Raw genomic sequence first — 26,771 nt, 5'->3', positions numbered from 1 at the left:
GGGAAGAAGTGCGACGGGCGGCCGCTTCTTGCGCAAGCGAAAACCGCCTCTCACTCTGCCGTTCCAGCGAGCTGGGCTGATCTCTGTGTGCAGTACCAGGATCGCAAGAGAGAGAAGAAAGACCGTGTGTGGGTCAAAAAGCGAAGTGAGTCCCCCGACAGAACCCGCAAAAGATGAGTTGCGCTGTGCGGGAGTCGAACCCACTACGAATGCTGAACCACTTTAATGGAAGGCAGCCATGTTACCGGTACACCAACAGCGCTTGTTGAAAGAGGAAGCCAAACAGCGTTTACTCACCACAGATCCATGCTGTCAACCGTCGCTATGCTCGGCTGCTCGTCCTGTGGGTCAGGGCTACCTCGAGACGAATGTTCTGAGGCTACAAACGAGAGACGCTACCGCTGGTGGGCCGCGAACAGCCCTCGTCGACATCTCTTCCTGGCCTTCCCAACTCCATGGCTTCGCTACGCTCTGGCTTTCCACTGATCCGGACAATCCAGGACAATCGATTGCCTCGAGCCCTCGAGGGCTTGGACGTCGGACATCCCCGAAGCTAGAGGACTGACAGACTCGGGGGCTCTCGCTGAGCGAGTTCCTCGACACTCCTCCTCGCACCCCTTCGTCGGTCGAAGGGGACGCTGTTCGTCGCACTATGGCGGCTGTAGCATACTTTGCGAGCCCGGAGTCGGAGTCGATCAAATCTGCGGACGATCGGAGAAGGAAGGCGGGAGCCAAAGCAAGAGCGGCGCAGAATCCTGAAGCATGCGTTGTCCAAGCGACCGTCGCTACACCTGCCAACGTCCTGCTAAGCCTTTCCAGCAGCCCTGTCCCTCGCTCGATATGCCTCAACGAGATTCCATCCTTGCGGCGTGTTGAGCCGCACCGGGTCGAAGCGCTTCTCCCGCCAGTCGTCTACGTTGCCAAAGGCTTGGGCAGCGCGAGCTGGTCCGTCCGTCGCAAAGGTAGCCACGGAAGCCGCGTCGTCGTCGTCAACCTCGTCGCCTGCCGCTCGATCCGCTTCGCGCGCCGAGTCGAGCCGCTTGCGCAGTGCTTCGAGGTTCTCCAACCCGTACACGCTAAGTAGTCAGCGGGGGTCACAGATTATGCACAGAGAACGAGGTCACTCTCCCGCGCCTTCGCCTCGAACGCGAGCAAGTCCTGGTGAAATTCGATGTTGGGCAGCCCTCCCCTCTCCCTCGCCGCATGCGCTTCTTGGTCGCGACGCCTCTGCAGCCGACGCCTCTCTTGCTGGAAGACCTCGCTCATCTGCGACTGGTAGTCGAGGAGGGCGTCCGAGATCGAGCGCGAGGTGACGGACGAGTAGGCGCGGCGGGTCAGGCCGAGCTGGACGATTTCTGCGCCGAGCGAGGCGAGTCAGTCGCGTGCCGGCGAGACAGACCTAGTGCAAAACCCACGGCTGTACCAGACCCAGTTGTTCTGATAGATGAGCTTGAGCAAGTCATCGTCCTCGAGCGCGACTGTATTCTCCCTTCGCCGGAACGCCACATTCAACACTTCGCCAAGCTCGCCCGCGCTGATCTCATACTTCCTCTCCAACACTGCTGACTCCTCATCCCACTCCCTTCTGTTCGGCGGAACCCAGAGAGGACAGCAACACCGCCTGCCTTCTCCCGCCGCAGCCTGATGACGCTCGGCGTGAGTCGAGTCGGTCAGGTCGCGCCACAGCAGCGCACAAACGCCTGCCGATGGGCCATGGGAGATGAGAACTTCGGCAGAATCGTCCTGAAAGTCGCGCGAGAGGACGAGGTCTTGCGCGACGACTATGCCGAGTGCTTCGAGGGTGGCGCAGTCGGCGGTGACGAGTGGGTACGAGAAAGCACTGTAATTCAAGCTCAGCGTTAGACGGCGACCGGTGCCCGGACTGAAGGAGGGGGACTCACGGAGGAAGCGGCTCGGAGTCCTTTTCGAGCAGCGTGATCCACCTGCCCACCGCTCCTTGCCGCGTCGGATGCTCGAAGTACGCCTGGTTCTGCAGCAAGTCGATGTCCTCGAACTTGGGCTGGAAGACCGTCTCGGGGTCCTCCTGCTCATCGACGTATTCCTCGAGCGAGTCAGCGGGTGAAGTTTGACGTCCCACTCCTCCGTTGACGCCACCAGACAACGACTGCCCGTTGCGAGCGAGAGCGTCTGTACCGTTCGAAGCGCGACTTGCGGAGCGGGAAATCGCGTCCTGGCTGTCCTTGACGGCGTCGTCCTCTGACTCCGACGGCGGCCGGCGCGGCGGGAGTTCGACAGAATCAACTCGACCTTGCCGAGGGAACTCGGCCGTCGCCTTCGCGAGCTCGTTTGCGAGACGGGCCTTGACGTCGAGTGGGCGGTAGCTGGGGGCGGGCAAGTCCATGCCTTCGAGGAAGTTGAGGGCTAAAGACGCGAGCATGTCAGCTCAGGAATTGTGTAGCGCATCGAGGGAGAGCAAAGAAACGCACCGTCGGCCTCGACCTGCTTCTTCGTCTTCGCTTTTTGCCGCACCTTCTTGCGCTTCTTCGGCTGCCTCTTGATCAAGCCGTTCCTCCTCCTCCCAGCCGCTCCCTCATCCGTCCCGATCGTAGAAGCGTCGTCGTCGTCCATCGGCATGGGCGTTCCCTCCGTCAACTCGGACGGCTCGTATTCGTCCGAGTCGCTCGACAGCTGTCCTTGCGTCGCCTCCTCCTCCTCCTCCGAGGTCGAGTAGTCACGCTCAACGTACTTGCGAGGAGCAGTCTCGGCACCCTCAATGCCGTACTCGCGAGAAGGCTGTTCGTCCTCGAGGAAGAGCGTGCTGCGGCTCGTTCCCGCGACGGAGGGCGTCGCCGATGCGGCGCGGTCGTCGTCGAAAAAGTAAGGCGCAGCAGGAGAAGCCCTCGAGTCGCCGTCGCTGGTGCTCAGGAACGACAGGCTGTCGTCGTCGTCGGCCGGTTCCTCCTTCTTCAGCCGATTCTCAAGCGACGGCGCCCGCTCCTTTCGCCTGTCCGGCTTGACCCGCGCCGCATTAACCCGTGAGCGGTACAGCAGGGCGCGCTCTTCCTCCTCGGCGAGCTCGGCCTTGATCTCGCGTTTAATGCGCTCCTTGTCGTCCGGCGAAGGAGCTCTTGCACGCGACGATGTCGTAGCCTCGTCATACGAGGTGCTCCCTCCGCTCCAGTCGTCTTCGTCCTTGGCCTCGCTCTTCGGGACAGAGCGGATGCTCAACTGCTCGAGAGTAGTTGACGAGGCGGACGAGGCGAGCGGCGAAGGTGCGGTCGGGCGGTAAGGGTATGACCGCGATTGGGGAACGAGGGGGACGCGAAAGCCCTCATCGAAGTCTTTGCGACGCTTGGCGGGTCGTTCGACCGGTTCTGGAGACTGTGAATCTGGCACGACCGAGAGGAGGGAATCGGCGGGAGAGAAAGGGCGGTCGCTGCGCGCGACAGGTGCGCACGGTCAGCCATCCTGCGAATCAAACCAATCCGAAGTCTCTCTCGGTACTCACAACCACCCGCGCTCGCCCTGCATCGCGCTGTATCCTCAGTCGAGGTCGTGTTCGTTGACGAGGGTGGGGATGGGAGAGCAACGACGGCGGGAGTGTGCGGGCGCCCGCGAGTGTAGTAGCTGCGAGTTGAGACGCTAGCAGACAGTCAAGCGAGTCTTCCCAAGCGCGTCCAGCGAGTCGTGAGCGAGTTGTCGAATGTCAAAAGAGGAGGCGAAGTTGACATTGCACAACAACTTGCTCACAGGGCTTTGGAGAGCATGTAGAGAGCAGTTGAATGCTCTGTATCGCTCCAACACCCTATCCTACCAGTTCACTTAGCCAGTCAGTCCGCTTGCGACCCGGTCCTCCCCGCTTCGCCTCTTGCATCTCATTCACAGCACGCTTGCTGGACTGCTGACAGCTCAGACTGAGTCTTTGTGCCCTAAACGGCCCGCCATGGCCAGCTACGCGTCCTCCACGGCCGACTCGACCTCCACGGGCACAACCGACGAGATGAATGAACCGCTCTCGATCCTCCAGCCGCTGTCCTACTCGGCCAACTCGTGCGGCTACTGTGCAGAGGTCAAGGGCGCCAGGTCGCGCGCCAAGTCGAGCAAAAGCTACGGAGCCTGGGCGCATGCTTTGTCGGCCGGGACTTACAAGGCACTCCTCGACCGGGGATGGAGGCGGAGCGGGTGCTACATGTACAAGCCGGACATGCGCAACACTTGCTGTCCCCAGTACACCATCAGGTGCGCCCCTCGCTGCCCTGCCAGACGATGTTGTCGCTGACCTGACTCGTCTCTCTCCACAGTCTCGACGCCGGCAGCTTCAAACCCTCTCGAAGCCAGCGACAAGTCCTCGCACGGTTCAACGCATTCGTCAAGTCGGGCGAGCGGGAAGGACAGCCTGGATGGGGACCCTCGGCGACCCAAGAAGCCTCGACTTCCGGCACTTCTCGCGAGACGACGGCGGCAGTGAACGGCGGAAACGACGTTGCGATGGGCGCGGCGGCACCGACGAAGAAGAAGGACAAGGGGAAAGGCAAGGGAAAGGCTAACCAGGCGGAGGCGGCAGATTGGTGCGAGTCGGTTCATGCCGGAGATTGGGACCGGAGTCCTCAGGACGAGCCGTTCAAGCACCGCTTCGAGGTGCGTCGTCTCTTCCGGGTTCTTTCATGATCCATCTGACGATATAGTTGCCCGCAGTTCACGCTCGAGCCTGCGAGCTACACCGCCGAGAAGTTCCAGCTCTTCAAGCGGTATCAGGTCAGTTGCGCCTGCCCTGCGACCGGTGGCGCCTTGTACTGACACTATGCCATCCTTAATAGATGGAAGTGCATGAGGAACCGGCTTCAAAGGTGTCGGAGAAGGGATTCCGACGGTTCTTGGTCGACACTCCGCTAGATGTGCGTATTCGCTCACGCATGTCCCTCGCTCGCTCACTGACATTTCGGACATCGCCAGATTGAGTCCACAGCATCGCCTGACTACGCATACGGCTCACACCACGGTCTCTGGCGCCTCGACGGTCGGCTAATCGCCTTCGCCGTCCTCGACCTCCTGCCAGGGGCCGTCTCCTCCGTCTACTTCGCGTGGGATCCGGACTACTCCGGCATGAGCTTGGGCAAGTTGAGCGCATTGAGGGAGGCGCAGATGGTGCGAGAAATGGAGAAGGCGGGCCTCTGGGCAGAGGGAAGCGGGCGGTACATGATGGGTGAGCGCGAGTTAGCGGCGAGGCGGCGCGGTAACACGCTGACGAGCTGTCTTACAGGCTTCTACATTCACACTTGCCCGAAGATGCGGTACAAGGCCGACTACCAGCCTTCCTTCCTGCTCGAACCGGTGCGCCTCCCTTTGGAACGTCCCACGTCCCGATCATAGAGCTGACTGGCGATCTCCGTTCCCCAGAACACCAATCGCTACGTCCCTTGGGCGCTGTGCAAGCCTCTCCTCGACCTCTCTCCCCGAATCCTTTCCTTCGCCGATCCTCCTCCCGCCTCTTCCGCCGCGCCAGATTCGCATCATCCTATACATTCCGAGACGCTGCCCACGCCCCCACCAGAAGATGCCTCGATGGCAGACTCGGACGACGAAATGGACGAAGACGACGAGGCGGCGTACCCATCTCCTCCGCCTCCAGGATGCCTCGACCCGCACGAGCTGCCGAAGGAGTTGCTCATCGAGTCGTTCGTGCTCGAGAAGCGGACGCTCATGCCGTTACTGGTGCGTGCGGCGTACTCACACTCGTACAGGACGAGGTGAAAGCTGATCACTGCCTGTTCGCGCAGCTCTCGTCGGCTTGGCATGACCCGGTAACGCCAATGGAGGTGCGGGAGCTGTTGGCTACGACGGGCGACGCAGGCAAGGGCAAGCTGGCGATCTGGACAGGCCGGTAGCTCAGATTTGCAACGCGTCAGTCTCTCTCCGCGCTCTGCAAGTCAGTAGTCTGTCGACGTGAGAGTCTGATGTATGTATAACGGAAAAGGCAACAGCTGGCTATGTACAAGCTATGCGTATCGTCAAGACTCCTTCAGCTGCTTCGCGCCCATCATCTCGTTCGCCCCAATCCTCTTCGCCACGCATCCACCTCGACCATCGCTCTACGCCCTGTTGCTGCCCTTCTTGTACCACTTCTGGTAATCGAGGAGGAGGTAAAGGCGGAAGCAAAGGAGCGCAAAGTCGTCCTGCTCAAGTTCTTCGGGGTACGAAGCGCCGAGCGAGTAAGCAGCTGCCATGCCGGAGATGCAGGCGAGCTCGCTGTGAGAGAGAGAGGGCGGAGTGAGAGGGACGGAGGAGGAAAGGCGGGAGTTCGCAGGCGCGGGGTGAAAGGAGAGGGGCTCGGGGTCAGCGACAGCGAGCTGACGATACGAAAGGGATGGAAAAAATGACGGACTGCGCGTTAACCAAAGTCCATGCTGCTGCAAAGCGCACGCGCTTCTTGCCCTGGAGGAGCCACATCCAGGGAACGCAGCCGGCGTAGTGTCTCCAGCCGTGGCAGAGCTGCGACAAGGGAACGGTCAGCTACGGTTGAGCGAGGGATTGTGAGTTGACGCACTTGGTGCCACCAGTCGATGCGGACTGCGGGATGAGAGACGAGAAGATTCAGCAAATCGCGAAGGCTGAGGAGGAAAGGAATTGCGACGTACTGATCTTGTCCTTCTTGATTTCGTCCATCGACCAGTACTTCTTGTGTTTCGTGTTGAGGAAGATGGTCTGCAGAGGTGACGATAGCCGTCAGAACGAGAGAGAGGGGAGGGGAAGGAGAGGAACGAACCTGGAAAACGTGGTCTTCGAGCGGCTTGTCCTGGTCGAGCTGGAACTGGAACGCGCTGCAGTCGAAGCACCTGTGAAAGAAGCGAGTCAGCGTCTGCGAGACCTGAACGGGCCAATGAGACGAACATCTCGAGCTTGCGAGGGTCGCCCGGGCACTCCTTGATCAAGTACATCCTGCGTCGGCGGCATGTCAGCCTGAGTCTCTCTACGAGTGTAAAGAGTTGATCACGCACGGATTGAAAGCCTTCTTGCCCGCCTCGTACCGGTCCGTCTCGTCGCGGTTTCCAAGCTTCTTGACCGCCAACTCGGGCGGGAACTCGACTTCGTACCACTTGCGGATGTAGTCGAGGTCGTGGTGCGTGACGGTGACGTCGTCGGACCACTTCGGGACGCCCAAGATGCGCTTCTCGATCCACCTCGCCTTCTTGCCGAGGAGGATCTTGGCCGTGTCGGCTAGAACGCAGAGAACAAGCTCGTCGTACTCCTCTTCTTTCTCCGGAAGGTCCTGGTCGCCATTGACGGGGTTGTGGTGATCAGGCTGCGGGCGTCGACCGCGAACTGTCACACGAACTCGCTTCGAGGAGCGCTCGATGACGGACGTGACTTCGGTGTTGAGGCGGACGTTGACGCCGCGGGACTCGAGGTCGTGCTGCCACTTGGTGTAGAACTCGGTCTCGTTCGGAAAGACGACCATCGGCGGCTTGTGGCTCGAGAGGCTCTTGTCGTCGGCGGGATACCCTGTCCAGCGGCGAGAGGATTCCTCGATTAGCTCATGCTACTCATTTTCGAGCGTAACGCGATTGACGAACACATTCCGTAAGTAGGCGAAGTGTAGAGACGCTCGAGCATGATGGTGGGAAGGTCAGGGGTCGCGTTGCCGGTCCCGAGGAAGAGTGCGAGACTGTGTATATAGGACCATGATAAGTATGGAGGCAGCGCTAAGCGCAGTGAGAGGTGGGCGGACCTGGGGTAGATCATCCGGTGGATGAACCTGAAGAGCAGGACGAAAAGCCTTTAGCATTCGTTGCGAGCCGATTCAATTGCGATCACGCACTCGTCGGAGAAGAAGAACATCTTGAGCGAGACCTTGATGGGGATGATGGCGACTGCCGATCGCACGGGTCAGCGGGACTGCGAGGAGCGACCTTGAGAAGAGAAGGCATACAGAAGAGCTCGAACCAGCGCATGATCTTGAGCGCGTACTTGAAGCGCTTGATCTCCTTCGCGTGCTTCTCGACGAGAACGGTCGGGAAGACGTTGGTCCAGAAGTGCTCGCCCTCGCCGAACGAGACTTCAAGGTCGACACTGCGAGTATCGGATGATCAGCTCGCGATGCCTGGCCAACCGTAGAGATGGACGCACGGCTTTGCCTCGTAGCCTTGCTGCTTGAACATGTGGAAAGTGTGGTGGTAGATCCACGAGCCGCTGCGAGCGCACAGCACGAACGAGAGTCAGTTCTTCGCTTCCACGTGCCCCTCATTGAGCCGCACGCAGGGCCAGAGAGCGGATCAATCTTCAGATGCTTCAAAGAATTGAACGCACCCCTGAACACCCTGATTCATCCACTTCGCGCCAAACTTCTTCTCGTCCAAGTCGATCGAGAACGCCTGACCGCCACAATAGTCCTGCGACTCGACGAGCGTGACATCGAACCTGTCGGGGTGTCGGGAGAGCTGTTCGGCGCAGGCCATGCCCGCTGCGCCGGCACCGACGACGAGGACGCGTTTCTTCTGGGGAGTCGAGGAGGAGGGCATGGTGGAGCTGGTGGGTCGATCGCTTGTGGGAGAGTCAGAAGATGAGATGAAGAAACCGCGGGCTGCCTGCTGGCTCGATATGCGCGAATCGGACGAGTGAAGAGTTGTCGCAAAGAGTCGGGCGAGGGTAGTTGCGATCGCTGCGACTGGACGCCTGATGGGTTGCTCTGGTGGCTGCAGTCGCTAGCCTGAGTCTGTGTGAACTGCTGAGCGTGTGCAGCGAGTCGTGCGAAGGGTTGGCGGAAGAGCGATGGCAGCCTGAACGAAGGTCGGGCGCGATCGAGGAGGCGGTGTCGTCGGCAGTCGCGCGTCATGCTGTCAAGCGATTAAGGATCGAAGTAATCAGCCGGGGATCTGCAAACGAATACAAACCTCGCAAGCATTGACTTCTTGTAATCTCGCTCGTCGAAGTGCAAAGTGAACGCTGCCATCTATTCCATCTTGGACGCCCTACTCGGTCGACGCATGATCCTCGCCCGACAAAGCCCCGACGAGACGCCCGACGTCTTCACCCTGCGAGCCAGGTCCTCCCGCCTGCTTCGCCTCGCAAGCCTCGACCACCGCGTCCACCAAGTCCGCCGCAAGCCTCATTTGGTCCCGCATGCCCTTGAGCGTCGGCAGGACGACGTCGAGCGGGCGAGTGTCGTCGCATGCGTCGAGCGTGGCCAGGTCGACGGGCAGAGAAGCGGTCGTGGCCATGCACTGGCGCAAGGCGAGAAGCGCGGCGACGACCGGGTTCTCATGGCCGTCACCGTAGGCAAAACCGCTTGCACCGTTGTGAGGGCTGGCCGCGTAAGTCGGCGTCGCCAGCGCAGCCGAAAGAGGCGGATCAAGAACCGAGTCGCCCGACGACTTCTCCTCCCTGAGCGGACTGATGGGCGTCCCGTTGATATACGGCAACATCGAGAAGGCGCTTGAGGGCGTCGGGACTGGTGGGAGAGTCGACGATGAGCGAGTGAGGGCGCGGGGAACGGGTCGAGGAGGGAAGGTTAGGGAGGGGGAGAGTCGGGGGTGCTGAACGAGCGGACTGGCCGAGCGCTTGGACTGAGAGACGCTTCTGACTCTTTGATGGGATGGCGGGAGCCTGCGAGAGTGCAGCCGGCGCGGAGGGAGTGCGAGGAGGAGGGACGAAGTCTGCCGGAATAGGCGTGACAGGCGGTGTCGCGTAGAGTGTCGGACTCGGCGACAGAGGCGTCAAAGGCGCGAGACCAGTCGACTGATCGTACCGCGGCGACGCCGGCGGCGCAGAGAACGCCCTCATCCTGTCCATCTCTGCGCCCTCGAGACCTTTGATCGGACTCTCGCCGACCGCGAGCGGTCCCGTATCGCCGCGGTCCTGAAGACGCTGGAGGGCGTCGAGCGTCGATTGCTTGATGTGCGACCTGGATGAGGAACGAGGGCTGGTGAGGAGCTCCTCGAGCGGAGGTATGCTCGCGGGGACGGGTTTGCGAGGGATGCGCTGAGGCGAGGCGAGTCTGCTGAATGCTGGCATGGTCAGCATCGTCGATTCGAAGGAAGAGGGCCGAGGGACTCACCCGTTCATCCGACCAAGCGCATCCGTCGACCTCTGCGACGAGCTCCTCGTCAACCTCGCGCCCGTCCCTCCGGCCACCAGCTCGAGACGGCTCGCAATCTTGCCCGCCCTCGTCTCGACAGGCAACCTATCCGCATGCTCTTTCTCGTCAAGCTCGACAAACTCGCGCACGCCAAGATACGCCGCGCTCGCTTCGCTGACGGTGCGACCGTGTTGCGGCGACGCACTGCGCTCGAGGAGCGCTTCAGAGCTCGGCGAGGAGTTGATGTGCTTGTCGAAGGGCGAGAGGGCGACGAGGCTCATCCGCCTCCCGCTCGCGCCGAGCTTGACAATCGCAGCTTTGACAACCGACGTCCCTCCACTCCCGCGGGTCGCATCGAAGCTTCCGTTCTGCGACCTCGAGAGACGCTCGCTCGCGTCGGACGAAGCGGTACGCGAGTGCGAGCGAGGCGGATGCGCAGGGGGAGGCTGCTTGTGCAGCTTCGAGTTTGAGCGAGCGTGAGGGCCGAGGGAAGAGGAGGCTGAAGGACGATGCTTCGGCATTGGAGCGTCGGTCCGCTGTCGCGGAGGAAGGAGGCGAGGTCGCGAGTCGAGGGAGGGGCGGCCGAAGCGCCTTTGGCGTGCAGTTTCTTCGGAGTTGGCGGAACAGGTTTGGGCGCGACGGACTGGGGGTCGAAGGGGGCGAAGGAGTCGCCGCTTGTGGTGCGGTGAGTCATGAAAGTGGAGTAAGGGAGCTCGTGGGGTGTCGGAGGCAGGGGCGAAGAGGACAACAAGTCTTCGCGCGACCGGCCCGTCGAGGACGAGAGCTTTCCTCGCAAGCTGCTGAGGAGGTTACCCGCCGAGCGACTCGTGCGCAACGTCGTGAGACCGGCGTGGGTGTCGGGTCCGCTCGTCGTGGCGGCGTCGACCGTCTGCGGCGAAGTCGAACCAAAACGCTGGCGGAGTCGAGAGGAAAAGGTGCCACTGCGCTTCGAGCCGAGCGAGGGTGTCTCCTCGGGCGTTATGGCGGTAGGAGGCGTCTGCACCATCCAGGCGGGCGGCTCCGAGTTGAGGATGTCTGTCGGAACGAAGGGAAAGCATGAGGGATTCAGCCATTTCGACCGAGAGGCGCGCTGGACGCACCCATAAGCGTCTCCTTCTTCTCCTTCCTGCGCTTGGGCGCTCCGTAGCCAAAGTCGTTCAATTCGTCCTCGAACTCGTCGTCCGTCTCTTCCTCCTCGCTTTCGCCCGATCTCCGGGCCGTTCCGCGCCCGACGATTTCGGCAGAAGGGGTCCACTCATCGCTCGGTGCTGCCCCGACCAGCCCATTGGCGCGAGTTGAGCTGGGGTATGGATCTTCGAAAGGCGAGGCGGGATGTGAAGCGAGCGGAGGGGAGGAGAGCGGCGAGGTAGATAGGCCGCTCTTCGAGGTTGCTGCTTGCTCGAGCTGGTAGGCCTGCATGGGTGCCAGGTCCGGTCAGTGAAGCTCGTGCAGTGGGATCGAGGGAACGAGCGAGCGAGCGCACCAGGAGGTCTGCGGAAGACGGCTTGGGCATGGTGCTTCGGCAGAGCGGACAAAAGAAGGTCAATCTACTCGCCCAGCTAGCGTGGGAGTCTGGAAGCGGTCAGAAGAGCGAGAGGAGGAGAAGGGGAGCGAGAGGAGAAGGAAAGGCCTGTGCGGCCACGAGGAGGTCCGAGCAAGATGAAGCGCGGACAGTCGCCCCTTCCATCAGCGCTGGATAGCCTGTTTGCGACGCTCAATACGCCCCGTACAGCGCCTGGCAGGCCTCGACAGTGTTCCGGCGACTCGAAGCGATGAGGACGAGAAAGGCGGGCGCGCGACGACGGGTCGTCCGGGGTGGACTCGTAGCAGCTTGGATAGCTTCGAGCAAGTCGTAGAGATGCTCAAGAGCCCGTCAGACGAGGTCGAGGTGAACCGGATCACGCCAACGTCTCGCCGCTTGACTCTCGACTTCTCACTGCTCTCTCACTCTCTCACGGTACTCAGAAGGGACGCGCAATGATGGCAGGACCAACAGGTGCGCACATTCTACCCCCCGGTATCCGTACCCTGACTCCCACGTCTCCCGTAGTGACGGTCCACCCACCCGCATCGCCGCCTTCCGGCGCCAACAACCGCTATTCGCGCCTGATCCCCTCGCAGTCGATTGCGACAGTGTCCGAGTTCACGCTCGAGAGCGGCGTCACGCTTAGGAATGTCAGCGTCGGGTTCAAGACTTGGGGCAAGATGAACGAGAGGTGCGTTTTCTCCTCTAAACCGCTGCAGGGGGCGCTAGAAGGCTGATTGCTTTCGTTCGTACTCCAGAAAGGACAACGTGATGGTGATCTGCCACGCCTTGACGGGTAGCAGTGATGTCGAGGACTGGTTCGTCTCGCTTCGGATCCTCCTCTTCGTTGTCTCAGCTCACCCGGCTCTTTCTGCAGGTGGGGACCCCTACTAGGCCCTTCTCACGCCTTCGACCCAACTCGCTACTTCATCTTCTGCGCCAACGTGATGGGTTCGCCTTACGGGACCGCTTCGCCCGTCACGCAGAACCCGGATCGAGAGGATGGAGGGTGGTGGGGACCCGAGTTTCCGTCGACTACGACAAGGGACGACGTGCGGTGCGTCTTCCAGCTGTCTGGGAGACGACGAAGAAAGACTGACGATTCGCTCACTCAGGCTGCACAAGATCCTACTCGACCACCTCGGCGTTTCGACGGTCGCAGTCGTCATTGGCGGCTCGATGGGCGGTATGGCCGTCCTCGAATGGCCCCTCACGACCCCAGAAGGCTACGTCCGCAACATCTGCCCGATCGCGACTTCCGCACGGCATTCGGCGTGGGGCATCTCGTGGGGCGAGACGCAGCGGCAGTCGATCTATTCCGACCCAGAGTACGAGTCGGGGTGGTATTCGCCTGAAGGGGACGGGCCGAAGCGAGGATTGTCGGCGGCGAGGATGGCGGCGTTGTTGACGTACCGGTCGAGGGACTCGTTCGAGAGCCGATTTGGACGGAAGGAGGTCGAATCGGATGGCGAGGGGCCGAAGAAGGCCAAGGCGAAGAAGATTGGTGCGGCGCTCGGGAGGGGGATCATGACGGACGCGCATGGCGTGCCGCGGACGCTGGCGGAACGGGCAGAGGCGCAGCACAACGACGGCCACCAGCCCTTCGCGGGCAGCTCACGGCCCGCTTCGCCTCCCCTCTCAACCGCGAAGAACTCGCTCCCGCTCATGCCAAACGGCGAACCCCTCCCTCCTCCTTCCCCGCCTCCCCTCTTCTCCGCCCAGTCTTACCTCCGCTATCAGGGCGACAAGTTTGTCTCCCGCTTCGACGCCAACTGCTACATCCACCTGACGCGCAAGATGGACGCGCACGACGTCGGCCGCAACCGGCCCGTCGACCCTCCTCCCCTCTCGCTCGTCCCGCCCGGCGCACTCGTCATCGCCATCTCGACAGACGGCCTCTTCACTCTCACCGAACAGCGCGAGCTCGCCTCGGCGATGCCAGACGCAAAGCTCGTGGTCGTCGACTCGCCCGACGGGCACGACGGGTTCCTGCTCGAGTTTGAGCAGATCAACGAGGCGGTGTTGCAGTTCCTGCACGAGCGGCTGCCGGAGGTCTATGCGGGCGAGCCGCTGGTCCAGCCGGGCGAGGGCGAGGCGGACCAGGGCTTCGAGGTGAAGAAGGCGAGCCTGTTTGGTGAGGCCGAGGGCGAGGACCAGGATATCACGCGGTGGTAGATGGGGCGGGCTGGGCAAGGAGGTGTTGGGTCGCGTGTCGTTGTACCAAAAGGACCAGAGTCCAACCTCTTGTCCACGAGCATCCTCGGCAGTACAGTCAACCTTGCACTCGCATTATCTCTTTGTTTCCGTTCCCTCGCACGGCCGTTCTTTCGCAGACCTCGAGAGTGCGCTCCTACGGGTCTGTTCTACACCTGTATACACTCGCAATCCCAATACGACGACCCCTTTCGAGATGTCAACAGTGTGCGCGCATCAAGTTCCGCTGCGATCGCCGGCCGAACGACGGCTTGCGCTCTTTCGCCGTCGTCGTGCGAGTCGACGCGCTCAGCAACACGCTCGCACGCTTCACTGCAACACTCAGAGCGGACCCACAGCTTCGCCTAGCTCGGCCGCTCGCTCAACACGCCACCGCCTTTCGCCGGACTTTGCATCGCTCGACCGCCTCGAACATCGCACAGGCAGCCAGTGCGGCAGTGCAGAACGGCTCAGGGAGTAAGGGAAAGATGGGACGAAAGGTCGTGCTCACCCTGCATCGCAACGATCTCCGGTGAGTTCGACCTCTTCCTCCTCGTGCCCCTTCGACGGGTCGGCCGACTGCACCTCGCTTCTTTCTTTGCTTTGCCTGCTCGCCTGGAGCGAAACTAAACTTTGTACTCGCACAGACTGCACGACAACGAGCTCCTGCATGCAGCACACGACTCCTCACACAGCGACGTGACCCATGTCCTGCCGCTCTACGTCTTTGACGAGCGATTTGTCGAGCTCTCGGGTTTCCCAGGGTATGACAGGGAGGGACCAGAGGCACGGACGCGGCTGTGCGGGTTCTGGAGGACAGGAGCATTCAGGGCGCGGTCAGTCTCGCTTTGCTCCTTCGTCTCCCGTCTCAAGCGGCGGGCTGACGATATCAGCGCGCAGGTTCCTGGTCGAAGGCGTGTACGATATGCGCACCTCGCTGCGACAGCGCGGATCGGACCTTCTCCTGCGGTTCGGCAAGATGGAGAAGGTCACGACCGATGTTGTCAAGGCGTTGATCGCGAACGGAGACGAGGTTCGCGAGGTCTTCTTGCAAAAGGAGGTGCGTTATTATGCTTTGTAACGAGTTGCGGTGCGAGGCTGACCCATCCGGCGCGATAGTTCTACACGGAGGAGCTGGCGATCGAGCGCAAGTTGCGGAAGGCTTTGCGGAAGGTCGGCGTCGAGCTGCGGACGTTCGACCAGGTGCCCCTCAGTGCGTAGCACTCTCAAGTAAAGTACCCGTCTGGCTTGCACTGACCCGCTTCCTTCGTAGTCCACGTCAACGACTTGCCCTTCGCACCCGAAGCCATGCCCGACGTCTTCACCCCCTTCCGCAAGCGCATCGAGAACCTGCCTCGCCTCGGTCGCCCTCCCTTCCCTATCCCATCACCCTTCAAGCCCTACCCTCGACCGCCATCCGACTCGCAACCCTGGCCCGGCTACGGCGCACACATCGAGCTCGAACACCGGGGGCTCGAGTACGTCCTGCACTGTCTCTTGCGGCCTTTGCAGGACACGTTCCAGCTGCGCGCTGGCAGCGAGGGCAAGAACCAGAAGAGCGCGTTCCCGTACGCGGGAGGGGAAACGCCCGCAGTCGAGCGGCTCGAGTGGTACTTCAAGGAGGGGAACCCGCCTCCTGTCGCGCGGTACAAGGAGACGAGGAACGGATTGCTTGGTCACAGCTACAGTACCAAGTTGTCGCCCTTCCTCGCGTTCGGCTTCATCTCGCCCAGGTTGATCGTCAAGGCGCTCGACGAGTACGACGAGAAGTTCCGGTCGACGCAGAACACGTACTGGATCCGGTTCGAGCTCTTGTGGCGCGACTACTTCCTCTACGCTGCTCGGTGCGTTGAACGAGCCTTCCTGCCCGACGATCACTGACCCTCTCCTTCGCACAGCAAATTCGGCTCGAAACTCTTCACGCTCGGCGGCTTCGAGGAGCGCACAGACCCGAAACAAGCAGCGATCAAGACGCAACCTGGGTGGTGGAAGCAGTGGGACCAGGACCAACCTCTCGTCGGACAGACCGACAAGGAGCAGCCTGCGGTGCGTTGGATGCAGGGAAAGACGGGCGTGCCGTTCGTCGATGCGAACATGGCTGAGTTGCGGGAGTCTGGGTGCGTGCGATGTCGTCACACAGGGCGAAGGATGAGCGCTGACCGAGCCTGGTCACAGCTTCATGTCGAACCGAGGTCGGCAGAACGTTGCGTCGTTCCTCACGAAGGACCTCCAGATTGACTGGCGACTCGGTGCCGAGTTCTTCGAGAGTCACTTGATAGACTACGAGGTGCGTTGCGTCGTCGCCTTGTCCCCTAACTCGAGCTGACCTTCGCATGCTTGTCAGCCGTCCAACAAGTCAGTCTCACCTACTCGCGCTCGACCTATTCTCGCACGAAGGAATAGCTGACCCCTTGCGCTCGCAGTTGGGGCAACTGGGCGTACATCGCCGGCGTCGGCAACGACCCTCGCGCGTCTCGGCAGTTCAACCCGGTCAAGCAGGGCAACGATGTGCGCTGCATCTCACTCCGTCGCTCCTGGACGCTCGTTAACCACGCTCCTCGCGCAGTACGATCCCTACGGCGACTACGTCCGCACCTGGCTTCCGCAGCTCTCTGCCGTCCCGACGAACCGCATCCAGTGCCCCTGGATCCTCTCCGACGCCGACTTTAACAAGTACATCCCGAAGGGCTCGTACCCCCGCAAGCCCGTCATCGAGCAGCCAGGCTGGAAGGCGCACTACACCCGCCGCGGGCCGAGCAAGCAGGGCGTGCCGAACCGCAATGAGCGCGCGAAGAACCTTGGACCGGTGATTCTTGGTGCTGCGGCGGCGCGGGAGCAGGGGAAGAAGCCGAATGGCGTCAGTACGGCGACGCAGACGGCGGGCAGCGAGGCGGACGGGTCGTCGAGGAGGCGCGAGACTAAGCTCAACGGTATCGTGCGGGCCGAGGCGAAGCAGAACGGCAGCGGCGGCGGTGGAGTGTCGAAGGCGCGGTGCTTGGAGTAGGTGTTGCATCGGCGGTCTGCCCAGTTTTTCTCACTCTCTCCAGCATCTCCGCATTTTCGCAACTTTCCCTTCCTCCTCCTCCTCCTTCTCTCCCACTCCCTCTCCTCGTGTCGTCACAATCCTGCACAGTCACTGATATCATATATTCCCTCGTTACTCATTCTAGCGTCTATGTCTACTCCGTGCCTATGCCGTTTCGGGGACAAGCTGGATCTGCTTAACCAGCTTGCAGTGGAAAGCGCCGTCCTGCGAGCCAGTTCGTCAGCTCGTGCACGATTATGGGGCAGGAGCGACGCACCTCCATAAACTTGTCACCCTCACGGACGTAGCCAGCCTTCGCATAAAAGCCCTCGGCGTGCATCTGCGAGTGCACGACAGCCGTGACGCTCTCCTTGCCCTTCGATGCCTCGCCTGCCTTGCCGCGACGATTCCGTACGTGCTCTTCGATGCTCGTCATGAGCAGCTTGCCGGTTCCGCCGCCTCGGTACTTGGGGAGGACTGCGCAGGCGGAGGTCAGCGGGGCAAACGGCAGAAGAGCAGGAGGTGCATACCGCAGACGCGACCGATCTTTCCTGCCGCCAGACCCGGCTTGGGCCACCAGCGGATCGTACCTGCGTCTTCCTCCTTACCGTCTGCACCGACAGTTGTCATGAGGAAGTGGTCGGACGCCGGGTCCTTCCTGCATGAGCGAGTAGCACCAATCAGCCTGACTCCGCTGGAAGACTGACTGGCACGACTCACTCGTCCAGCTCGTCCTCCATCGAGAATCCCTGCTCGTCGACAAAGACTGCGATCCGAATCTGGATACACCGGTCGATGTCGGATTGCGTCTCGCACCAGCGGACGGAGTATGAGCGTGTCGGCGGTTTCGAGCCGTTCAGGACGGCGATTGCGGGTCTACGGGCACGGACGGCAAAGTAAGCAGACGTCTGAGCGCATGTTTCCGGTGCGAACGCACTCGGGCTTTAGCTGGATGGTCTTGACGACCTTGCAGTGCGGCTGGCCCTCCTGCGAACGCATGATTTCGTCAGTGGGACGAACGAAGGATGAGAGAAGCGGAGAGCGCACCTCAAGGAAATCCTCCCCGACCGTCTCCCACCCCAACCGATGGTAAAACACCTCCGCGATCTTCTGCGAATGCGCAACAAGGTCGAAGCTTGTCTTCCCTCGCATCACGTCCGCCGCCTTTCCTCGTCGTTCGCGAACGTGTTCCTCGAGAGCGAGGCAGAGGGTCGAGCCGGCGCCTGTGCCGCGGAATTGCTTGTGGACCGCTACGCGGCCGACTTTGCCTTTTGGTGGGTACCTGCAAGGACGAAAGAGTGAATTAGGCGGATGAAGGAGCGATACTCGCAGGGAGGACGAACCATCGAAGCGTTCCGACATCCTCCTCGGTCCCGTCCTCGTTCTTCTTCGTCAAGAGCAGATGGTCACATAGCGCGTCGAGCCTGTCGCACGCATGCCCCAGTCAGCCCTGCCGTCCTCTACGGAAGCCATCCTCGAAAGTGCGTCAAGAGAAGCGACCACTCAACTCGTCCACCTCAATTGCCGGGTCGTACCCCTGCTCCTCGCAAAAGACCTTGTGCCGGATCGCCAGCGCACGCTGCATCTGTTCGGGCGTCGAGCAGAGGACGGTCGAGTATGCCGGCGCGGCCGACGGGACAAGCGGGGCGTTGTACGTTGAGGCCATCGCAGCAGGGGAGGATGGGGCAGAACGGGCAGGAAGGAGACTAGCTCAAAAGTCCGCCGAGCGTTGAGCCAGCGCCCGGGAGCGACGACGAGTCAAGGAGCGAAGCGCAAGAGGCGGAGCGAAGGTCCGCCGACGACAGCGTGCCGGATAGTCTCGCAAACATCGCACAGTTTCACTGCGTAGATCATGGATACAGTACTGATAGGCTATAGCTACACGACACCCGCCGTTCAACCCTATGCCGCCTTGAGCCCCTTGACCGGTTCTCCCTCCCACTCCTCCCGCAACGCAGCCGCGAACCCGGTGGAATGCAGCGCGATAGGCGTGCGCAGGCCGTCCGAGTCTTGGCGAGAAGGAGGAGAACCGCGAGTCGTGTCGATCGAGAGGTGTGAGGAGGAAGGAGCGGTAAGGGTAGCTGAGGAGGGCGTGATAGTCGAGGAGCGAGAGCGGGCCGAGCGACCCGAAGACGAGGCGGAGGAGCTGACGGAAGGTTGAGCATGGTGCGACTGCGAGCGCACGGCGGGAGGCCGGCCGCCTTGCAGAACTAGTTCTGTCGCGCCGAGCGAGCGTGCTTCTTCCGGGGAGACCATGACCTGCGGACAGGGCACTTAGCAAAGTGCAACAGTATGCAGAGCAAGCGAGGGCAACGCACCGGCGCATACACGAGCACCCGCCTACCGCTCGACGCAAGATGCGACGACCCATGCCCCTGCTTAGGTGGCGGAGGAAAGCTCGACCTGACGGGCGAGCTCGCCGTCAACGACAACAACGGCACGCCATCCGCCGTGCCCTCCTGCCTCGCCGCACGTCCGCCAGACCGTTCCTCCGGCCTAGGGAGGAGGAAGATCCTCGTCTCCTTCTCAAGTCGCTTCTGCCCTCCTCCGCTCAAGCTCGCTCCACTACTACTCCGCTCCCTCCTGCGCCTCTCAGCAGCGTCCGACTCGGACCGCCTCTTCCGCCCGCTGGGACTGCGGTGCAGCGCAGGACCCGACTCCAACTCGACAGGCGAGTCGCAGTACTGCCCGTCTTCCCCTTCGCCCCTCCTCGCATGCCTTCTCCCTTCCTCGCTACCCTGCCTGGCGTGGCGCGCGCCGTTCTTGCGCTGCGCCAGCGCGGCGTAGAACTGCAACACCTTGACTGCTCCCCAGCCCCTCAATCCCTCGACAACCGCCAACGTCGCAAGCGCCGAAACGACGACTCCCTCGAAGCGTTCTTCGCACGCTTCGAGCGAGAGACCAAGGAGGTCGGGCAAACCGAACGAGAGGGAGAAGGACGACGAGGCGGACGGAGCGGAGGAGAGTGCTTGGCAAAGAGTCGTGGCGAGTGAGGCGGATGTGGGGGATGAGAGTGTCAGGAGGAGGATGACGAGGACCACAAGGAAAGTGTCGAGTGCGAGGGAGAGGAACGAGTTGAGCATGAAGAGGCGGACGAAGGGGAGGTGGTCCTGCCGACGGGGATCAGCGGCGTCTCTTCGCTTGCAAGACGAGCCAAGCGCACCTGTGCAAGTCCCCATACGCCAATGCAAGCAATGCCAACCGAGCACCAAGCCCACAACTGCCAAGATGGTCAGCCCCCACTTTCACACCGAGGACGACGGAGCGAGCAAACGCACCCTCCCGATCCCTAGTAGCGTCCTGACCCCATCCAACCTCCTCCACTCCGCTCCTTCAAGGTCTCTCGCATCGTCTCCGCCTCTCGCGCCGCCTCCCGAGTCGCCGAGTGTAGTCCCGAGGCTGTCCTGGAAAGAGGCTAGCTTGGCGGCGAGCCAGAGGTGGAAAGCGAGTGCGGCAAAGGCGATGAGCAGGACGTGTAGACGTTTGAGCGAGGGTCGCTTGCCCTGCGCTGGCTGGGGTTGTGGGAGCATGCGAGGTGGAGGAGAATGGAAGCGAAGTCGGGCCAATCGGGACGAGAAGGCCCGATAGTCGTGAGAAATGGAGTGCAGAGCGAGCTACAAGGATGAGTGTGTTGCGGATAGGAAAGGTGAACAACGAGAAACAAGGCGAAGCGAGGTTTGCGACGTAGTGAGGAAGACAACACGGCGAGAAAGGAACGAAAGGGGTATCGTCGAGCGGGCGGCGGGCGAATCTAAGGGTGTGTACAGGAAGCGCAAGGGTGCGAGAGTGGTTGATTAGGGAATGACGGGCGAGGTAAAGACGTGGTCGTTCTCGCTCTTCGACCGGAGGCGACGGTTCGTCCGTTCGTCGGCGCTCGCGGTGCAGGTGCTCTGGCACGTCGGAGACCTTGGCGGGGAGATCATGTCGGCTGGTTCGGCGGTGAAGACAGCGGGAGGTGACGGGCGAGGTGGACTCGAGGAGGTCGAGCGGCTGTCGAGCGAAGGCGGACGACGGGTCGATCGGGACGGCGACGGAGAGAGGTTCGACGAGCGGGTACTGGCGCGCGAGCGAGGTGGAGATGCGTAGTGAGGCATGGCGAAAGTAGGCGAAGAAGGCTGGCAAACGGGTTGGCCGTGCGCATCAAACATGACCGGCACGAAGACGAGTTGCGGTCGTCGCTTGTCGGTTTGGCCGAACGCGATCGTGTTGGACCGCGAACGCTTGTGTCCTTCGAGCGCGTACGGCAGAGGAAGGGTGTTGCTCCGTCGATCGTGGTTCGAGGAGGAGAAGCTGAGACGCCGGCTGGACGAGGATGACGACCTAGGCTTGCCGAATGCCTCTTCGAGCAACAACGGAGTCTTCTGCTCTCCACCACCGAGCTCAACCTCCTCCAGCTCGCCCACATCGACCCACCCCTCTCCCGCATCTCTCAACTCCCCCTCCCTCAAATCCGCGTTCACCTCCCACGTGACCCAGGTCCCGTAGATCCTCAGCGCGACAGTGACGACGCATCCGATCAAGACGAGTACCATCGCTGTCTGCCACGCCTCTTCGCACGCCTCGACGCCCCAGAGGACAAACTCGATCCCGTTCGACCAGGTCGACCAGGTTTGCTCGCTTCGGCCCGAGAGGAGTGAGGCGGAAGAAGTGGAGTAGTCGGAGGCGAAGGCGGAGGAGCAGAGGAAGCTGCCGAAGGGAGTCGAGAGGGACGGCGAGAAGGTGAGGAGCGAGAGGGTCAGGGTCAATAGGATGGAGATGGCGAGATCGGTCGCTGTCGTGACGGCAAAGACGCGGTGGAGTTTCGACTTGCGCTGCGTGCGATCACACATGTCAGCTCGACCGTCTGGCGTGCGAAGGGAGCGAGCAGGTGCGCACCATGACGAGACCGAGGACACCACAGAGACTCCCTCCCGCCGAGATGAGCGACCATCGGAGTCCTGCTTCTCCGACCCACCAAGCAATGACCGCCGACTGGTCCATATCGACGTCTACGTCACTCGCCAGCTCCCTCTCGAGCGCGGTCGTCCACACCCAGAGCGTAGTCATCAACCCGGCGCTGAGGAGGAGACTCGAAGTGGAGACGACGAGCGGCGCGAGGCGGGTGGGTGTTGGTCTCGGCATTGTCTGTGAATGTGAGCGTGGTCGCTTTGGCATGGTGTCCGAGGCTGCACGAGGTGGAGAGGGGGTGGTTCCTCGGCGTGCGAGGCTCGGTCGCGTGAGGAGTTCGCTCGTTCGGAGGATGGGATCGTACGAGTCTGAGCGAGTGCTTTTCAGGCCAGTCAGCCGTCCGAAGCCGTGCGAGCGAGAGAGCGGCGTCGATGAGCAAGCGAGGCTTTATCCCGAGCCAAGAGCGGAGACGGCTGCCGAGTAATCCATCGCCTCGCACATTGACAGCGGGTGTGACGAGTGTATTGCAATCTAGTGTTCAACAATGTGAGGAAGACAGCGCGGCGGCAGTACAAGACCGAAACAAGACATCCGACGGCGACGACGAGGGGGAAGCGAGCAGGACCAGGCGGCGGGTCTCAACCGTTGTACGGGTACTCGAACTTGGCATCCTTCTTGCGCCAGCGGCGGGCCCTGCAGTCACGGCGGAAGCGAGTCAGCAAGGCGGACCAAGCAGGAGAGTCGGACAGACGCACTTTTTGTTGGTAGTCGCGTGCGTGACCCACGCCTCGACGCAATGGTCCGCCTTGAACTTGCGGATGAACTGCGGGTCCCTGAGTGTGCGAAGAGCCAGTCAGTCAGACTATGGGACGCAGAAAGGAGATCATCGGGTGAAGGGGACGCACCAAAGCTCTCCGGCGATACCCAAATCCTTGCAGCAGCGCATCAAGGCGTTACTCTTGCACGCCTCGGCAGCAGTTGCCATGCTGGACCCAGCAAACGTCTGCTGCTCGCCGCGCGCGATCGAGAGGAGCCTGCGTCCGCCAGGAATCCGGTCAACATGCGCCTTACGAGTGCGAGCACCCCGGGGAGAGGAGAAGGAGCTGTACGCACTTGCCGCCGACTACGAGTCCCCACTCGCGCGTAAAGAGGTTGTTGGCGAGCGCCTCTGGGCCTCGAGGGACCATTCCCCATCCGCCGGGACCGAATGCCGAGTTGAGGATGCGACGGTACAAGATCTCGGGAAGGTAGAGGATGCCATCTGCGTGCGCAACTCGTCAGTACGAGCAAAGAGTCGCAGGCAGAGGGGGCGTGAGCGAGAACATACCAGGCTTGATCTGGATTTCCTCCGGCTTCAGTGGGCGCATCAGCTTCGCCGCCTGCTCCTCAGTCGTGACGATCTCTCCCAATCCCTTCCACGTCGTCGTCCAATCCACTCCATCCTGCCTTCCTCCGTTCCACAGGGGCGCCGGATTAGGTTCGCCTGAAAGCGCATAGCTCGGCGCGAAGACGGGCTTGCCGTACACGGGGAGCTGGGGACGGAAAGGGGAGGCACTCGAGGCGGAGCTGGAAGCGGCGGCGCCTGATGAGGCGGGAGAGGAGGACGATGCGGAGGGTCGAGCGGCGAACGATCCGCCTCCTCCCCCTCCTCCTCCGCTGGTCGCGGCGGATGCTTGTGCGGCGCGGGGAGCAGAAGGTGTAGGTGTAGAGGACTCGAACGGGTCGAAGTCGGGTCCGAAGGCGGCGCGGGCGGACGAGGAGAAGGTGGCGGTGTGAGCGGGAGAGGGGCGCGAGATGGAGGCCGGGCGGGCAGTGCCAGCGGCGAGCGTGGTGAGCTTGCGGCTGAGAGTGGAGGTCATCATCGCAGGAAGAGCCGACGTGCTGGCGTGAGTGAGCGGGATGAGCAGAGGAGGGTTGACATCGCAGATTACAAACTGGCATACAAGGTGATTATAATCCAGCGGTAATGCAATACAAACTGATTACAACCCGCTGGCTATTGCGCTTCATCAGCGTCTCCAACACTTCTCGCTCTCCTCGCTCACACGCTCGCTAGTCCACCATGCCGCTCAAGGCCAGCGACATCTCCAAGGTCCGCAACAAGGACGTGCGGTCGCAGCTCGTCCAGAAGCGCAAGAAGGAGCTCCGACAGGCAAAGCTCAAGCGCCGCATCGAGCGCAAGGAGGCAGAGGCGCGTGGAGAGCAGGTCGAGAAGGGTACGTGCGGTCCTTACGAGTCTGTTGGTGGCCCTCCAGTCTCGCACGAGGCGTGGTAGCCGACTCTTATCGACCGGAACTGACATCCTTCGTCTCGCAGGGATTCCTCGGACGATTGAGAACACGCGGGAATGGCTGGGCGAGGACGACGAGTACGAGGATGCACGGACACGACCAGCGCCCGTGACGGTCAACGACGAAACGGGCGACGTGACGGTCGACATGGGTTCCCTCTCGAACCTCTTTCCTACCGCCGCTCCTCCCGAAGCTTCGACCTCCGGCCTTCCTCCGCCTCCTGAACCCAAGGTGCTCATCACAACGAGCCCGGGAAAGCCGCCTGCGCCGTTCACGAAGGGATTCCTCGAGGACTTGCAGGCTCTCCTGGGTGGGAAGAAGCGGGCGGACGTCGTCCCCCGCAAGAGCCCCAAGTTTGAGCTGTCGAGGGTTGCGCGGTGGGCGAGGAAGAGGGGCTACGGCGCGATCATGGTGGTCGGAGAGGACCACGCCAAGCCGAGTGCGTCTGAACCTCCCTTCGAACCCTCCTGTACTCACTCACGTTCTCTCGCAGCCACTTTGACCGTCTCTCTGCTTCCCTACGGTCCTACTGCGTGCTTTCGCCTGACCGGCATCACGCTTTGCAAGGACATTCCCGTGCGTTCGGTTTGCGTTCTGCCTTCTCGACTCATCCTAATCAGCTTGCGTCCCGCAGGGCCACGCCAAGCCGACTTCGCACCCTCCCGAACTCGTCCTGAACCACTTCGCCACTCCCCTCGGTCTCTCTCTCGCCACGCTCCTCTCACAACTCTTCCTCCCACCTTCACACGCCGAGATCCTCCAACGACAAGGCTTCCAAGGCCGCCAAGTTGTCCTCGCGCAAAACTCGCGCGACTTTGTCTTCATTCGTCGATACCGTTACATGTTTGCGCTCAAGTCTCACCGGCTCGGAAAGACCAAGAAGCGAGTTGATGTCGCGGCGATGACGAATGGGGATCCGGAGGGCGAGGCGGACGACACGATCAAGACGAGGTTTCAGGAGATTGGGCCGCAGTTTACGCTCAAGATGAGGTGGATCCGGAGGGGACCGTTGGGAGAGACGGGGGATGAGCGGACTGCGAGGGAGAAGTACGAGGCTGAGACGGGCGAGCAGGCGGACGAATTTGGTGCGCAGCCGGAGGGCGACGACGATGAGGTATTCGGAGAGGACGGAGAGGGGATGGACGTTGAGGCAGACGAGGAGCAGGATGCGGCGGACGAAGACGCGGCGAAGCGGGAGATCGGACTCGACGTCGCAGACCAAGCCGGCCAGCCCAACTTCCCGGCCGCTCCCGCCTCGACTGACGCCAACGCCGACGCATCTACCTCATCCGCCGCACAACCATCCGCGAACCCGAAGAAGCGACCTCGCGAGAATCGCGTGCGCAAGAAGCCCTTCCACCCGCTCAACAACCCGCCGCCCGACTCGGAGTCGTCGCCCGAGCCTGAGGAGGTGCCACTCCCCACGATTGGCAAGAAGAAGAACAAGGAGCTGCAGAGTGCGCTCAGTACGGTCGGCGACACTTGGCATGCTGGCAAGGGCGAGGGAGGCGTGCGCGAGGGGGCAAAGAAGCGCGAGTGGGAGTGGCATGTGCGTTTGCGCCATTCCTCAAAGACGCTCACAGTGTTGCTGACGCTGCCGTGTTCCTACAGGCCCGCATGCAAGTCTCGCGTCGCAAGTTCTTCCTTTGAGCGACGTCGACCTTGCGCACTCCTCCCTTTCCCTCCGTTCGCCATTCGCTTCCCACGTCGTTGGTCTTTGTCGCACGTTCCTTGTTGTCTCCCTTCCCTCTTCGCATCCGCAACGGGCCAACTTGTCGTTCTCTTCCTCCTCGCGCCTGTCATGAGCCAGTCCGCCGCCCTCGTCTGGCTTCTTTCTGCGGGCTGTTCGTCACGCGTGTTTCTGCAACGTATAAAAACTATTGTACGGCGCCCACCTGCCCACCCAGTGAGTGAGGACCTCAAAAGCCGCGCGAGTCGCTCTTCTCCTCCTCACCATCATACCGACTCGCACAACATGCTCGACTCGCTCGTCAACCTCCCCAACCGGATCCACGAGCGGCAGAGGGCTTTCCAGGTGCGTCACACGTCCCCTCGCCAGCCGACGCGGCCAATCCGCATCGACCCGCCGACCCTCAGCGTCAAGCGAGCGCGTGCTGACCTTTCTCTGGCTCGTGGGACACAGTCGGACCACCGCTTCGTCTACCAGAAGGTCCCTCGTGCGCGTCTGTACATGAGTGAGTCGCCCGGTCGCCTCGTTCCGAGCGGAGAGCCTCTTGCGATGGGACAGGAAGGAGGAGACGAGCAGGGTCGCTGACGCTCCTTCGGTGGCTCGCGCACAGCTGGATTCATGACCGTCTTTACCGTCGGCATGCTCGGCATCACCCACGGCATCTACAAGATGGCCATCGTGCGTCGACTCCGCTTCGTCGTCTCCTCCCCTCAGCGCTGACCCCGAATCGTCCTTGTCCCCCCTCTTCACCTCGCTGTGCTGTTTGCTCTCCCCCCACGCTCTCGTACCGCTTGCTCTGCGCGCATTCCACATCAACAGGGCAAGAAGAACTAAGGAGGACGAGGAGGGTTCGGCAGTATTTTCGTGAGGCGACTCGCAATGGTGCAGGCGTTGTTTCTCGTCGACGCTGGCGTAATGGCAAGGGAGAGATTGTGGGACCGAGGCTGTTCTGGGGACTCCCCTGGGCGTGCAAGGCTGCTCGACTGCTTGGACGTTCAGGACTTGACGGCGCGATGCGGGCTGTTTCGGCCATTCTCACCTTAGCGGGAAACGCAAGGGCTGAATGACTGATCCAGTCGTGGCTTGCACGGGGTGAAGCTCGGTAGGCGTGACCGCGCTACCTTCGA

At 61.9% G+C, this 26,771-nt stretch overlaps 12 protein-coding genes across 12 annotated transcripts; 5 read left to right on the top strand and 7 right to left on the bottom strand.

The window, feature by feature from the left end:
* Window positions 1-805: 805 nt before the first annotated feature.
* RHTO_04921 (uncharacterized protein) lies at window positions 806-3,492 on the bottom strand (the record flags this gene model as incomplete). Its single annotated transcript, XM_016418584.1, has 6 exons — window positions 806-1,076; window positions 1,148-1,355; window positions 1,416-1,840; window positions 1,902-2,382; window positions 2,448-3,397; window positions 3,470-3,492. 6 exons carry the CDS (start codon window positions 3,490-3,492, stop codon window positions 806-808), a joined length of 2,358 nt encoding a protein of 785 aa, XP_016275860.1.
* Window positions 3,493-3,904: 412 nt separating this feature from the next.
* Window positions 3,905-5,846, top strand: RHTO_04920 (arginine-tRNA-protein transferase; the record flags this gene model as incomplete). The annotated part of the gene is made up of 8 exons (XM_016418583.1): window positions 3,905-4,200; window positions 4,263-4,599; window positions 4,657-4,716; window positions 4,779-4,856; window positions 4,915-5,164; window positions 5,222-5,292; window positions 5,359-5,673; window positions 5,739-5,846. The coding sequence occupies 8 exons, from the start codon at window positions 3,905-3,907 to the stop codon at window positions 5,844-5,846; spliced, it is 1,515 nt and encodes a 504-aa protein (XP_016275859.1).
* A 204-nt stretch (window positions 5,847-6,050) lies between these two features.
* Window positions 6,051-8,477, bottom strand: RHTO_04919 (FAD dependent oxidoreductase; the record flags this gene model as incomplete). Its single annotated transcript, XM_016418582.1, has 13 exons — window positions 6,051-6,207; window positions 6,344-6,450; window positions 6,506-6,528; window positions 6,597-6,663; window positions 6,725-6,794; window positions 6,850-6,897; window positions 6,957-7,461; window positions 7,533-7,624; window positions 7,688-7,714; window positions 7,778-7,829; window positions 7,889-8,028; window positions 8,086-8,148; window positions 8,266-8,477. 13 exons carry the CDS (start codon window positions 8,475-8,477, stop codon window positions 6,051-6,053), a joined length of 1,563 nt encoding a protein of 520 aa, XP_016275858.1.
* A 450-nt stretch (window positions 8,478-8,927) lies between these two features.
* On the bottom strand, window positions 8,928-11,546 carry RHTO_04918 (uncharacterized protein; the record flags this gene model as incomplete). Its single annotated transcript, XM_016418581.1, has 6 exons — window positions 8,928-9,406; window positions 9,498-9,952; window positions 10,043-10,479; window positions 10,542-11,068; window positions 11,134-11,446; window positions 11,517-11,546. The coding sequence occupies 6 exons, from the start codon at window positions 11,544-11,546 to the stop codon at window positions 8,928-8,930; spliced, it is 2,241 nt and encodes a 746-aa protein (XP_016275857.1).
* Window positions 11,547-12,013: 467 nt separating this feature from the next.
* RHTO_04917 (homoserine o-acetyltransferase) lies at window positions 12,014-13,733 on the top strand (the record flags this gene model as incomplete). The annotated part of the gene is made up of 5 exons (XM_016418580.1): window positions 12,014-12,029; window positions 12,084-12,249; window positions 12,317-12,376; window positions 12,436-12,615; window positions 12,674-13,733. The coding sequence occupies 5 exons, from the start codon at window positions 12,014-12,016 to the stop codon at window positions 13,731-13,733; spliced, it is 1,482 nt and encodes a 493-aa protein (XP_016275856.1).
* A 506-nt stretch (window positions 13,734-14,239) lies between these two features.
* RHTO_04916 (Cryptochrome DASH) lies at window positions 14,240-16,755 on the top strand (the record flags this gene model as incomplete). Its single annotated transcript, XM_016418579.1, has 10 exons — window positions 14,240-14,283; window positions 14,399-14,587; window positions 14,652-14,811; window positions 14,871-14,964; window positions 15,025-15,595; window positions 15,650-15,868; window positions 15,927-16,038; window positions 16,096-16,106; window positions 16,175-16,259; window positions 16,318-16,755. 10 exons carry the CDS (start codon window positions 14,240-14,242, stop codon window positions 16,753-16,755), a joined length of 1,923 nt encoding a protein of 640 aa, XP_016275855.1.
* Window positions 16,756-16,941: 186 nt separating this feature from the next.
* On the bottom strand, window positions 16,942-18,442 carry RHTO_04915 (acetyltransferase GNAT family; the record flags this gene model as incomplete). The annotated part of the gene is made up of 8 exons (XM_016418578.1): window positions 16,942-17,001; window positions 17,054-17,253; window positions 17,307-17,434; window positions 17,497-17,652; window positions 17,714-17,763; window positions 17,824-18,058; window positions 18,120-18,200; window positions 18,285-18,442. The coding sequence occupies 8 exons, from the start codon at window positions 18,440-18,442 to the stop codon at window positions 16,942-16,944; spliced, it is 1,068 nt and encodes a 355-aa protein (XP_016275854.1).
* A 236-nt stretch (window positions 18,443-18,678) lies between these two features.
* RHTO_04914 (uncharacterized protein) lies at window positions 18,679-20,306 on the bottom strand (the record flags this gene model as incomplete). Its single annotated transcript, XM_016418577.1, has 4 exons — window positions 18,679-19,035; window positions 19,095-19,886; window positions 19,940-19,996; window positions 20,055-20,306. The coding sequence occupies 4 exons, from the start codon at window positions 20,304-20,306 to the stop codon at window positions 18,679-18,681; spliced, it is 1,458 nt and encodes a 485-aa protein (XP_016275853.1).
* A 264-nt stretch (window positions 20,307-20,570) lies between these two features.
* RHTO_04913 (Cation/H+ exchanger) lies at window positions 20,571-21,930 on the bottom strand (the record flags this gene model as incomplete). The annotated part of the gene is made up of 2 exons (XM_016418576.1): window positions 20,571-21,587; window positions 21,652-21,930. 2 exons carry the CDS (start codon window positions 21,928-21,930, stop codon window positions 20,571-20,573), a joined length of 1,296 nt encoding a protein of 431 aa, XP_016275852.1.
* Window positions 21,931-22,301: 371 nt separating this feature from the next.
* On the bottom strand, window positions 22,302-23,525 carry RHTO_04912 (mitochondrial genome maintenance MGM101; the record flags this gene model as incomplete). The annotated part of the gene is made up of 5 exons (XM_016418575.1): window positions 22,302-22,356; window positions 22,419-22,496; window positions 22,569-22,697; window positions 22,777-22,924; window positions 22,991-23,525. 5 exons carry the CDS (start codon window positions 23,523-23,525, stop codon window positions 22,302-22,304), a joined length of 945 nt encoding a protein of 314 aa, XP_016275851.1.
* A 200-nt stretch (window positions 23,526-23,725) lies between these two features.
* RHTO_04911 (aminoacyl-tRNA ligase) lies at window positions 23,726-25,604 on the top strand (the record flags this gene model as incomplete). The annotated part of the gene is made up of 5 exons (XM_016418574.1): window positions 23,726-23,879; window positions 23,980-24,393; window positions 24,448-24,530; window positions 24,589-25,503; window positions 25,566-25,604. The coding sequence occupies 5 exons, from the start codon at window positions 23,726-23,728 to the stop codon at window positions 25,602-25,604; spliced, it is 1,605 nt and encodes a 534-aa protein (XP_016275850.1).
* Window positions 25,605-25,929: 325 nt separating this feature from the next.
* On the top strand, window positions 25,930-26,478 carry RHTO_04910 (cytochrome c oxidase, subunit VIIa; the record flags this gene model as incomplete). Its single annotated transcript, XM_016418573.1, has 4 exons — window positions 25,930-25,989; window positions 26,098-26,149; window positions 26,255-26,322; window positions 26,464-26,478. 4 exons carry the CDS (start codon window positions 25,930-25,932, stop codon window positions 26,476-26,478), a joined length of 195 nt encoding a protein of 64 aa, XP_016275849.1.
* Between the last annotated feature and the right edge of the window lie 293 nt (window positions 26,479-26,771).

The sequence above is a fragment of the Rhodotorula toruloides genome (assembly GCF_000320785.1).
Source record: "Rhodotorula toruloides NP11 unplaced genomic scaffold Scaffold3, whole genome shotgun sequence".
Lineage (NCBI taxonomy): Eukaryota > Fungi > Basidiomycota > Microbotryomycetes > Sporidiobolales > Sporidiobolaceae > Rhodotorula > Rhodotorula toruloides.
This window is presented reverse-complemented; position numbering and strand designations above follow the sequence as displayed.